The sequence below is a fragment of the Pistacia vera genome, unplaced genomic scaffold (assembly GCF_008641045.1).
Source record: "Pistacia vera cultivar Batoury unplaced genomic scaffold, PisVer_v2 Contig557, whole genome shotgun sequence".
In the NCBI taxonomy this organism is placed as follows: domain Eukaryota; kingdom Viridiplantae; phylum Streptophyta; class Magnoliopsida; order Sapindales; family Anacardiaceae; genus Pistacia; species Pistacia vera.
The window spans coordinates 21,843-35,208 of NW_022196398.1; the positions used below are offsets into that span (position 1 = coordinate 21,843).

Consider the following 13,366-nt stretch of genomic DNA (forward strand, 5'->3'; position numbering starts at 1 on the left):
ACGCTGATTGTGCATATCATCATCTAAATGTCAACATTCCCCCTCAAGCTCATGATTTATAAATGTCATAAACTATGTGCTTGCCTAATAGATGTGAATGTTGTCTCTGACATAGCGGCTTTGTGAAGATATCTATTGGTTGATCCGTGGTTTGGATATGCTCTATTTTGATCATACCTTCTTGTATTTTATCTCTAACAAAGTAATAGTCAATATCTCTATGTGCTTCATTCTTTCATAAAAAATTGGATTTGCTGCCTTCTTGTCACAATATAGCTTGACTGGGGTTTCCACTTGCAAATTTAGATCCTCCAATAAACAAAGAATCCATGTGATCCATTACAACAAAAAGGGCTTTTAGCTACTAATTTTTTCGTTGCTAAAAATCTAGAAATTGTTTTTTATACGTTTAATGACGGATGAAAATCATTGCCACGATCATCGTGGTACGTGTGTCGCACACTATTTTAGGTGACGACTTGTTAAAATTTGTTGCTGAATTTGGCGACAAACCAAAGCATTGTCGCCTATATCATTGTCATCACTAAAACTATTTATCAGTGAAATATTAGTTGCCATCACCTAATGTTAATAGTGATGTACTATCTATTGTGTCGTCGACACTATACCGTGACGAGATGTGTGTTTGTGTCATCTAATGTATACTATGACGAAATATGAATTTTGCTTGGCTATGATATAGATATTTCCATCACACCATCGATTTCTATGATGAAGAAAATTATCCTAATCCCCCTAGATTTACAAATTAACATAAACGCAGTAAATTCAAACAGTCATGCTTTCCCATTCTTAGAATTTGATACACCTCAGAATATTTGCCCCCTTCCTCCCCGTGCTACTACAGCTCCCAGTGGTTCTAGAGGTCATTCTCGTAATCGTTGTCCTCGTCTAACTTTATCTGAAGTAGAAGCAGGTTCATCAACTACAACTACTAGAATTGACAATAGGTAAACATCAGATGTTTTGGTGCATTTTGTAAAGTTTTACGAGACAAAAAATGGAGTTCAAGTGAAGAAAACAAGATGCAAGTATTGTGAAAATATTTATAAAGCTGATTCAAATAATGGTACTAGAACTTTAAAAAGACATGCTAGTAAACATATAAATCATTATGGAAATAGAGAAATCAATCAAACTCAAATAACTAGTACGGGTAATTCTTGGCGTTATAATTATGATGTATATAGGGAATAATTAGCTTTATATATTGCTGCGATTGCAGCTATTAACATGGCTGAAGATAAATATTTTGAAAGATTTATTAAAAATTCATTTTTATCATAATTTAAAACTTATTCTAAAACTTCAACTAGGAATGATTTAATAAATTTGTTTAAGAAAATGAAATTAGAATTAAGAATAAAATACATAGTTGTCATGTTAGTGTGGCTCTAACAGCCAATATTTTGAGTGGTAGAGCTAAATAAGATTATATTTGAGTGACTAGTCATTATTTTAATAACGAATATAAATTAAATAAATCTTTATTAGGATTTAAATTAATGGATGTGGATCGTAGTGGTCGACAAATTTATTATAAAATTGTTAAAGTTTTAGAAGAATATGATTTGGTTCACAAAGTAATAAGTCTAACTTTAGATAATGCAAGTACTAACAGTAGAACTGTAGATTTTTTTAAATAAAATTTTCCTTTTTATGACAATTTGAAGTTTTTTCACCAACGTTGTGCATGTCACATTATTAATTTAATTGTAAAAAGTTGTATGAAAAGAATTAGAAATAATATTAATAGAATTAGAGATTGTTTAGCTTGGATTACGGGTAGTAATAGAAGAAATTCTGAATTTAAAGATGCATGTAGAACTTCAAATTTGTCTCCTAGAACTTTTGCATTAGACATGCCAATTAAGTGGAATAGTACTTATTTAATGCTTGATTCATATTTACCTTATGCAAATTTAATTAGTTATTTTGTAGAAAATAAGAGGGGTCCTCATTTTTTTGGTAGAGAGTGATTGGCATATAGGTCAAAAATTTCATTATTTTCTTAAAACTTTCTAGTGTGTATTATCCTACTAGTTCATTGATAATACATACAATTTTAGAAATTTCAAATTTATTTGCTTGAAATAGAAACAATGAAATTTCTGCAGGACCAATAGAAGTAGTGAAATTTAAATTTAAAAAATATTGGAAACCCATTCATTTTCTTTATTGTTTAGCTACCGTATTTGATCATAGGCTTAAATTAGCAGGTTTAGAAAATGTTTTAGACATGTTAAGTGAAAATTTGCAAGAAGAAGACTACATCAATTAACTAAGACATATAAGAGAGTGTCTTGGAGAGGTATATTTGCAATATGAAAGCAAGTATGGGAACCAGAGAAGAGGTACAATACCCAAGGAAGAACCAGTAGAAGACACAAATGCCGACTTTGACTTTAGAGTGCAATTGATAGGCGGAAGAAGAACTGAACCTAAAGCACAATCTCCTTTTCAAAAGCATCAACAACGAATATAATGTTCTCTATGTAGCTGTAGCATAATGAGCTTCACCAATATTTGGGAACCCTTGACTTGGTACCAGCAGATCCACAAGAAATAGCCAACTTTGATGTCTTAGAATATTGGAAAACTAGAAAATGTATTTTTCCAATACTATCAAGACTAGCCCTGCATGTTTTCTCTGTTCCTGTCTCTATTGTCTCATCCAAGCAAACATTTAGTGCAAGTGGAAGAATTTTAAATGAAAGGAGGACTAAACTTTCACCAAAATTTATTGAAGTCCTCACATGTCTTCGAGATTAGGAACGGTCACGCCATCAGGATCAATACGAGGTTGTCGACGATACTTTAATAGAATCATTTCAATTTTGTAATTTAGATGATACAGACGAGGGAGGTCCTAGTCAACCCTCAAATTAGCTGTTCTATAAATTGTAACTTTGTAATTTGTAAACTAACTGTTAATTATTGCACTCTTTTTTCCTTACCAAGTTTTTGTCCCAATTGGGTTTTTCTTGGTAAGGTTATTAACGAGGCAATAATTGTTGTAATTTCTTATTTCTTATTTTATTTTTTTTGATAAATGAATAAATCTATTTTTTCTTATATTACAGTTCAATTGTATTAAAATTGAATTAATATTTGAAATGTTATTTTAAAAAAATTAATTTAATTGAATTGATATTTGAAAAGTTAACTAAAACAAATTACATAAAAGAAAAAAACATTAAAATATACAAAATCTTTAAAGTTAACAAAAACAACCCCAATCCACTCATAAATACGGACAGTCGGCCACCATCGCTGGAGTGTGGCCGGAGTTGCCTTATCGGTGTATGACTGGCTCGATCTTGCCGGTCGTATGCCGATATGGCCTTTTCCGGCCAGATCCACAGTGGATCTGGCTGGAAAAGGCCAAATTTGGCTGCAATTGGTCATCAACGATGGCCAAAGATACAACTCTCATTGACGACTGTCTACGACCAAAGATCTGGCCATTGACGACTAGATCTTTGGTCGTAGATCTGGCCTTTTCCGACTAGATCCAACGTGGATCTAGCCAGAAAAGGCTAGATCGACGCACTACTGGCCAGATTCAGTTGGTAGTGCGCCATTACACCAGATTTCGGCCAGCTTCCGGCAGTGATGGCCAAAATCAGGTAAATTTGGGTTACTGGGGTGTTTTTGTCAAATTTTTAAATTTTTTTTGGGGGTTGTTTAGTTAAATTAACAAATTTAGGGGGATTAAAAGAAATTGAATAATTTAGAAATCTATTTTGAAAATAGGTGAAATAAAGTTAACTTTTTTGGGAAAACTATTCTATGTGAACCAAACAGAGCCTTAATTTTTTGGTGGGTCGGCCCGGCCCTTACAAAAACTGCCAGGTTAGGGTTACTGGCTGGGCTGGGCTAACCGTTTTGAAGAAACCAGACCCGTAATTTGACGTAGCCCATCAAGGGTCAGGAAGGGTATGGCCAATTTTCCACCTATAGTTATTGCTTAGTGGGTAATTGATTATCTTTGTTTATAAATGATATATTGTAGCTCTGCTCTACATGTTCATAAATTCATATCTTGTGTCTGGTTCAAGTGTGACCAATTTTGTTTTGGAGGTTTTGTTGGTTGCATTGTGTTGAAATATTGTTTTTATATATTTTAATAGTTTATCTGAAATAGTTGTAGAAATTTATTATGATTTTCGAAGTGATGTCATTTTATTCTGCTGATTATTGTACATTTGTGTGAAAAGCATATCAATTTCAGATATATGTATATGCATGATTTGCTCTTATTCTGATAGTTGACAATCCGAGTATGAGTTTTATCATAATTTTGTGTGGTGTTTTAATTCTTTTTATCAGAGAGAGAATATCTAGGATGGAAGATACAATTTCAATACACAAATTCATGTGCATTAAGTTTCTAATGGGAAGGGATGCTAATAAAGGCAAAGATAAGATCAGCAAAATGCCTGACAATATCTTGCATAAAATTCTTTCCTTACTTCTAATTGAAGATGTGTTAAGAACTTCTATATTGTCTAAAAGATAGAGATATCTTTGGACTTCCATTTCAGATCCTGATTTCTTTGAGAATAGTTTGTTATGCAAGCCATTTCTGGCGAATATAACTTTGTGAATTCGGTGGAAAGACTATTACTCCTTCATGACTCTTTGAAGAAGTCTTAGAATCGAAAGCAAGAAAGTTGCAAAAAATTTCTAGGAAGCCAAAAGTAGAATTTGCAAATTTTTTATTATAATCTGGAAAATTTTCAATTCTTTACACGTGAAGGCAAAGTGCCTTTTTATACTAATTCTAAACATGACAAAAGCAAGTGGCGAGGCAAGTGGCATTCTTAAAATAGTACACGTGAGTACTATTACAAACGTACAAGGAATTAGTTTGCAAGAGTTGTAAATCTCAACCACTCATCTTGATCTGAAAAGTGATAATTTTTTTTATTGATGATGATTATAGTTCATCTTCTAATTGTAACATCCTCCCTCAAGTTAAGCAACAAGTTGCAAAAGCTTGTATGATTTGAAGCAAAACAAGCAGCTGCAATGCAATACTTCCAACGCCTTTGATACCGTAATATCCTCTCTCAAACTGAGCAGCAGTACGCTGCAAAAGTTTGCAAAGGCAAAGGTGATTGGTTTTCTTAAGTATGCTTGTTAATGATGAATCCATTTTGACTTGAAGATGCACCAATTGATGAAGAGGTAGGTTGATCAAGTTAACCAAAAGAAGAGTGAGGGGACAAAATGTCATCCCTGAAACTCATAAGAGAGGCAGCAATGGACTGTATGTCCTTCCTAAAACTGACAAGAGAGGTCAGATGAAGTTTATCACACAGCATGTGAAATCGTGTGATAGGTAAAGGTTTGGTAAGTATGCCTGCAATCTAAAATTTAGAGGCAATATGCTGAACAGCTAGAACCAAGTGTCGAACATAATGCACATCAATTTCGATGTGTTTAGTGCAAGCATGAAATACAGGATTTGCAGCAAGTGCATTTGCACTTTTGTTATCACACCATAAGATGAATTGAGTGGGAATAGAGACCTATAATTCTTGCAACAATTGTTGGACCCAAACAAGTTCAATGGAAGCTTGAGTAAGTGATATATTCAACCTCTTGTAGAACTTAATGTGGCAACCTTTTGTTTGCGAGATACCCAACTGATTAAGTTTCCAAAAAGACAAACACAAAACCACTAGTAGACTTTCTATCATTAAGATCATTAGCCTAATCTGCATCTGTAAAACCTTCCAATACTAGGTTTTTAGAGGGTTGAAACTTGAGACCAACATCAAGAGTACCTTTAATATAATGCAGGACTTTTTTGCAAGCAACCTAATGAGACACAGATGGACTTTGAAGGAATTGACTTAGTCTATTCATTGCAAAGGACAAGTCTGGTCGAGTCATGGTTAAATACTGCATGCTACCAATAACACTTCTGTATAAGGTTGGATTTTCAAATAGAGCACCACCATCTTTAACTAACTTGGTGTTGGCAGCTATAGGAGTTGAGCTAGCATTGGCATCAAACATTCTGACCTTTTTGAGTAAATCAGCAACATACTTAGTTGATTTAAGTGTTCTTACCACTTCGAAGCCAAAAAAATAACTCAATTCTCCTAAGTCTTTTAAGGCAAAAGTTTTGTGTAATTCAAGAACTAACTGTTGAATGTAAATGAAGTCATTACTTGTAATTAAGATGTCATCCACATTTACCAGTAGATAAACAACTTTTGTAGAAGAATGATGAATAAACAAGCTGTTATTTGAAGAAGAGTTCTGGAAATTTTTGTCTAACAAAGCTCCTTTGAGTTTTTCAAACCAAGTGCGAGGAGCCTGCTTAAGGCCATACAAAGCCTTGTTCAACTTACATACATGAGCAGGCTTGTTTAGATCAATAAATCCAGTTGGTTGTGTCATGTAAACTACCTTTATAAAGGTCTCTATTCAAGAAGGCATTATTGATATCTATTTGCTTAATTTTCCAATTGAATTGGACAGCCAATGTAAGGATAATTCTGATAGTACAAGGCTTAACCACTGGAGCAAAAGTTTTAAAGTAGTTGATTCTGGGAGTTTGTTGAAACCCCTTAGCAACTAACCGAGCTTTATACCTTTGAATGCTACCATCCATGTTGTATTTGATATGAAACACCCATTTGTTATCAACCAAAGTCATTTGGCTCTCATACGGAACTAATGTCCAGGTGTTGTTGACTTACAAAGCATCATACTCCTACTACATGGCTGAGAACCAATCTGAAGAACTTAAAGTTTCATGAATATTCGAAGTTTCACTGGCTGCTATTGCAAGAGATGTTACTGCAATTAGAGTATTTGTCTTGCTCTTGTTGAGAGTCTTGGATCTAATTAGCATAGGATGATTATTAATAACTACGGGCTGTGGAATTGATGAACTTTGAGTTAGAGGAAGTTGAACTTCTAAGTGAATAATAGGAACTAATGGACAATTTGATACATCCCTAGAGATTGATTTTCTGCTGGTGTTTTAGCATTATCAGAGACTTCATTTTCAGGATTCTTGCTCTGAGATTGGTTTGAAGATAATGCTGCTAGATTACCATCCAAGAGGTTAGTCACTAAATTTGAATTACTAAAAACAACAGTTGAAAAATCAGTAGAACGAACTGCAAAATCAGAAAAAGAATTAGCAGGTAAAACACATGGAAATTGCCAATTGGAAGAGTACATAAGTGACTCTATTGGTTGCTGCTGAGGAGTTGAAATGGTAAGTTGTACATCTTTGGATGGAAAATTTATTTCATCAAAGTCCACATGTCTAGAAATGTAAACTCTTCCTACCTCACTTTTACACAAATAGCCCATGTGAGAAGAGCTATATGCAATAAAAATGCATGGTTTGGTGTGATAATCCAGCTTATACTTAGCAAAAAAAAAAAAAAAAAAAAAAGGATAATCCAGCTTATAAGAGTTGTATGGTCTAAAGTAGGGAAAACATCTACAACCAAAGACCTTTAGCAAATTATAGTCAAGAGCCTTGTGAAACAATTTCACAAAAGGAGATAAGTACTAAAGAACTGGAGTTGGCAGTCTATTTATCAAGTAAACAATAGTGTGAAATGCATGCCACCAGAATTGAAAGAGCATTGAAGAGTGAACCAGCAAGGTTAACCAATTTTTGTGATATGCCGATGCTTCCTCTCAACTTTTCCATTTTGTTGATAAACATGAGGACATGGATGTCTGAATTTAATACCATGGGAGTTTAAGTAAGGTAAAAAAAACATCGAAATTCACCTCCCCAATATGTCTGAATGCACTTTAGTTGAGTTTCAAATTGTCTTTTCCACAAATACATGGAATTGTTTAAAGATATCAAAGGCTTCTGAATTTTGTTTTATTGGATATATCCAAGAGTACCAACTGAAATCATCCAGAAAAACTATGTAATACTCGTATCCTTCCTTTGAAACCACTGGTGAAGGACCCCATAAATCAGCAAAGATTAATTCCAATGGCTTTGTATTGACTGTTGCTAATTGAGAGAAAGGTTGCTGATGTAATTTTCCAAACTTACAAGTTGAACATTTTTGCAATATTGATTCTAAAGCAATAAGCTTTTTATTTAGTGTATTATTTACAACAGCCTAAAAGATCTTATAATGAGGTGGCCAAGCCTCATACGCCATACAACTGGATCAGATTTACTAATAGCAGTAGGTACATTTGTCAAATGCAAGTTTTGAAGACTTGAGTTATTGACTAGAAAAACAAAATCTGTATATGCAGAGGAATTTATTCTTGGAATAGAATTGACAAAATCAAATGTTGATGGTCTTGTAGAGTTGCTTCGAGAAACATAGGAGTGCAAGGCTACTAAGTTTGCCTTCTAGCAGAACTGTTTGTGTCACCTTGTCCTTTATAACACATAAGTCAGCAAAGAACTCAACACTAATTGCATTGTCTTGAGTAAGTTTTGATATGTTGATCAATTTTTTTGTAATTTGAGATACAACTAACACTTTGTGTAGTAGTAATTTATATGAAGATAATAAGGTAGGAAAATAAAGATCACCAATGTGAGTAATAGAGAGACACTAACCATTTCTAACTTGTAACTTTTTTGGTCCACTGTAAGCTTTGCCAGTACCAAGAGGTTGAACAGTTGAACTGATGTGGCTGGTGGCTTCAAAATCAAGATACCATTGAGAAGCCACTGAAATTGGCTGAGCAAAGTAGGACACTGGAGCTACATTATGAGAGATTTGCTGCTGTTTTTACTATGGTTGTGATGAATCAGATCGTGGTGTAAATGTTGTTCTGATTTCTTTTGAATGATTTGTAGAACCATGATCTTTTTGTAAATAGTAGACTTAATTTGCTTGTTCTAAGAATTTAGTTTGATTTATGACAAGGATTGTTGTTGAGATTGGTTTTGGGGACTATTGTAGGAAAAATCAACTCTAGGATAACACTGCACAGCCGTGTGACCAAGTTTTCCACATACTTGATGAAAAATTCTAGGCTTAAGGAAGTTTTTACCTCTTCCTCGTCTAGAGTTTGGATTGATTCTTCTTACATCTTATACCATTAAGGCATTATGAGGATAAAAAGGAGAAGCTAATATATGACCTGATGAGTTTTGAGTGTAGTTATAAGTTGGAAAAGTGTTGGTTGAGGTATTAAAATTTGGTGCTGATGGATTGTAGTGTACAGTAGGTACTAAATACTGTGTTTGTGGAGTATATGGTGCTGGTATTGGTGCTATCATAGGTGTAGGATTTTGAATTGTGTTGATATATGGTAATTGTCCTGAGTTGAAATTATGATAAGGGTGAACAGAGGTTTGTTTTTGTGCTATCAGGGCAAAGTTATCATGATATAAACTATGTGCACTATTGTACCTTTCCAATCTAATTTTATGTTTATGAAGTAAAAATTGTGCCTTTTGAAGAGTAAGATCATCTCCTCTAGCTAATAAATGCACTGATACAACATCATATTCAAGACCTAGGCCATCTAGAATGTAAGCTATTAAACTCTTCAATACTCAAAATCACTCCACTGGCTAAAAGAGAATCAGCATATCCTTTCATATTAAGCACAAATTCATTAATACTTAAGGATTCTTTCTTTGTGTTTGGCAATAAGTTTCTAAGATGCATTGTTCTAGCCTTTGATTTAGTGATGAAATGATTTTCTAATGTTTTCCATATTTTAAAAGAGCCTGAACATTTCGCAACATATCCAAACATTGATTTAGAAATTGAAGAATATAACCACCTCCTAAGGAATTGATCAATTCTTTTCCATAAAAAATAGTCAAGGTTAGGCTTTCTCACTAGATCTCCAGTTTCAAAATCTTTACTCAACACAAAAGGTTCAGGACAAAGTCGTTGACCATTAAAAAAGCCTTCGAGCTGAAATGATGTGAGAACTGGTAAGACTTGAGACTGTTAAGAAATATGGGTTATTTTGTTTTATTGTTTATTAAGGGTAGATTTGTCTTTTCATTATTTCCTTTGTTTAGCCTATATATATATCTTTGTATTTAGGTTAAATCATACTTTTTGTATTCAATTGAATTGTGCAATATCAATGAAACCCTAGCCTCCTCTTTTTATTATTTTCTTTGGATTGTTTAACAGAGACCTCCAGTATTTGTGATTCTTTTCTCCTAACTTCACAGCAATAATAGGCAAGGAGCTTGGAAAGCTGAAGTTCTTCAGCTAATTATTACTGTGAACAGATTATTCCAGTTCTGTATCTTGGTCTTGTTCCTAGGGCTGGATAAGTTTTCAAGATCATCCATGTCAGTAATAGTTGAAGAGCTTTGATACCATGAAGAAGTTCTAGAATCGAAAGCAAGACAGTTGCAAAAACTTTCCAGTAAGCCAAACAGAACAAATAACAGAAAAACAAAAAAAGTAGAATCTGCAAAAAATTTATTATAATCTGGAAAATTTTCAATTCTTTACACTTGAAGGTAGAGTGCCTTTTTATACTAATTCTAAACATGACTAAAGCAAGTGGCACTCCTAAAACAGTACACGTGAGTGCTATTACAAATGTACAAGGAATTAGTCTGCAACTGTTGTAAATCTCGGCCACTTATCTTGATCTGAAAAGTGATCATTTTTTATTGATGATGATTGTGGTTCTGCAGTTCTGCTTCTGATTGTAACACTCTTCAAACATACAAAAATTCCATCTAAAATTAGATATAAGTGTTTGCCCATTACGAGTTACTGCATGGATTGATGCGGGCAGTGAGGTATCAGATTCAAGAGTTTGATATTTCCCTACCTAGTGATGTAGCCATTGTTTTGCCAAATAACCTATTTACTTGTGAATCACTTAGGATATTGAAGTTACAGATGAATTCAATTATTTAATTTCCTGATCTCATACACATGACCAACCTCATTACCTTACATGTTACAGCTACATTTCCAAAAAACAGATTCACCAGAACTCTTTTTTCTGATTTTCCTCTTCTCCAAGAGTTGGTTTTGCACAACTATGTTTGGAGGCATTTTGAGATGATCACAATTTCCGTTCCTAGTATAAGGACATTGACTATTTCTCGCGACCGTCTCCACCCACTTCCACATCTCTTTTATAGTTATGTTAGGATTTCTACACCAAATCTTACCTCTCTTAAAATGCATAAATTATTTGTCTAGGGAACTTTTTCTATGCAACTTACCATCATTGGTCGATTCATATATTGACATTTAGGGTTTGAAATACATAGGTCTAGTGGTTTATGAACGTGCAATAAAGCTACTTGATGGAGTTTGCCATGTCAAATCATACCCTTGAGGTTTTTAACTCTTTTTTTCAAAATGCATCACAAAAGCCACTTTTGCGGTTTTGCCAAATGGAAGCTATGGATTTTGAAATTTGATTTCCATTTGCAAGAGTAACGTAAAGTTGGTTGGCTTTTGTGACAATCTCCTCTTCTTTGGTCTGTTATATATGTCCTTGTATGTGGTTAGATGTTTGTTATTATGTTCATTTTGTACCTTTGAAATTCTAATGTTTGTTCTTTTTTTGACAAGAGTTTGAACTGCTATAGACTCCACACCAAAGAAAATCTCGTTGTTTCTCCTCTTGGGTTTCACAACTTAACTCATTTGAAGGTGAATAAGCAGGATAAGTACACAGTCAAATAGTTGGTGTACCTCCTTAGGAAGTCACCTAATTTAGAATCTCTTGAGATGCCAATTGTAAGTTTTTAAGTATTAGTATCCAGTCATTACTACTTTGCTTATATATTGTTAGAATATGTGAGTGATAAAATGCATTTAGAGGACAATTAGTCAATCTCATTTTAGGCTGAATTGTTGACTTGTAGACCGGGGGTCAGTTTATATATAAACAAACTTTGTAACTGTTTTTGCAATAAGAAAAATATCACATGGCATTTACAGAATCTTTCCCTCCCTTTTCTTTCATTTTCTTGCACTTTTTCAACTACTTTTCTAGCTGCTTTCTTATTGATTTCTATCTCTCATTTGGTATCAAAGCCATTGACAAATGTCAATAATGGCCAATCAATCTTCATTTTCCTCTTCATTTGACAATTTGAAACAAATCCAAGCTCAAAACCTTCCACTGTTTCAACTAATCCCAACAATTCATCTGGAATTTCATCGTCTACGCTTCCAGTTATCTCACCCAAGCTGACGAAAGATCATCACAAGTTCTGGAAGTCCTAAATACTCTTCGCCATTGGTTCCCACTATCTTGAAGAGCATCTCACTGGTTTGGTCTCTTGCCCTACCCCATTCATTAGAATTCAACTAGAAAATTCGAGCTCTAAGGTAATCAAGAAACCTAATCTTGAGTATGCTTTGTGGAAGAAAACTGATAAGCTTTTAGTCAGTTGGTTACTATCCTCAATTTCAGAATCAATGCTTACAGTAATTGCTAAATGTCAATATGCTGCTGAAATTTGGATTACACTTGGAAAGGAATTCCTTACTAAATCTAGAGCCAAAACATTGCATGTTAAAAGTTTGTTACAGAACGCTAAAAAGGATGGTCTTAGCATGCATCACTATTTCCTTAAGATAAAAGGGTTTGCCAAAATTTTATCGGCTAGTGGAGTTAGTGTCACAGATGAAGAACTTCTAAACTACATATTAGATGGCCTTGATTCAGATTATGATGCTGCAGTAGTCAATATAACCTTTAAGTTAGAATCAAGACTTAAACCAATTCCCATTCAAGAAGCTCAAATCATCCTACCAAGGCTGGAAAAGGCAAATTTTGCTTTGAATTCAGTTGTTCATAATGAGTTTCATGGAGTTTCAGCCAATGTTGCTAGCCTTGCCATAGATACTAGCAATAAGAAACCTCAATTACTTCAAGATGCTCAAAATCTTGTTGGAAAAACTCAGTATAATACATTACCTCAACCTAATCAACCACATCACAGTTTCACTTTACCATATGCTTTACCTACTCAAAACTAGGCCATATTTACACCTGGACATGCTCAAAATTCATATTATAATCATCAATCCCCTAATGGTTACTCTGGTGGTTACTTTGGTGGTAGAGGTAGAGGTAGGACTGGAGGAAGATACATATTTGTTTGCCAAGATTGTGGCAAAATAGGGCATCTTGCACTGAATTGTTATCATGGGTTTGATGTACACTTTATAGGACAACATACATCCTCCCCTGGCTTCATAAATAGTCCTCCTAGTTTTACAAATAACTCTAGTTTTCCTAATGTTACTGGTTTCTCCAGACCACCTGAATCTAGTCAAGGTAACTACTCACCTATAGCTCATCATGGTTACTCACAAAATCAAGGCAACTACTCACTCATAGCCCATCATTCTTACTCACA

The 13,366-nt window shown here is 34.1% G+C and overlaps 1 protein-coding gene across 1 annotated transcript; it reads left to right on the top strand.

Annotated features, from left to right (window-relative positions):
• Positions 1-12,419: 12,419 nt before the first annotated feature.
• LOC116108181 lies at positions 12,420-12,983 on the top strand. The gene has a single exon (XM_031394451.1). The coding sequence runs from the start codon at positions 12,420-12,422 to the stop codon at positions 12,981-12,983; it is 564 nt and encodes a 187-aa protein (XP_031250311.1).
• Positions 12,984-13,366: the final 383 nt, after the last annotated feature.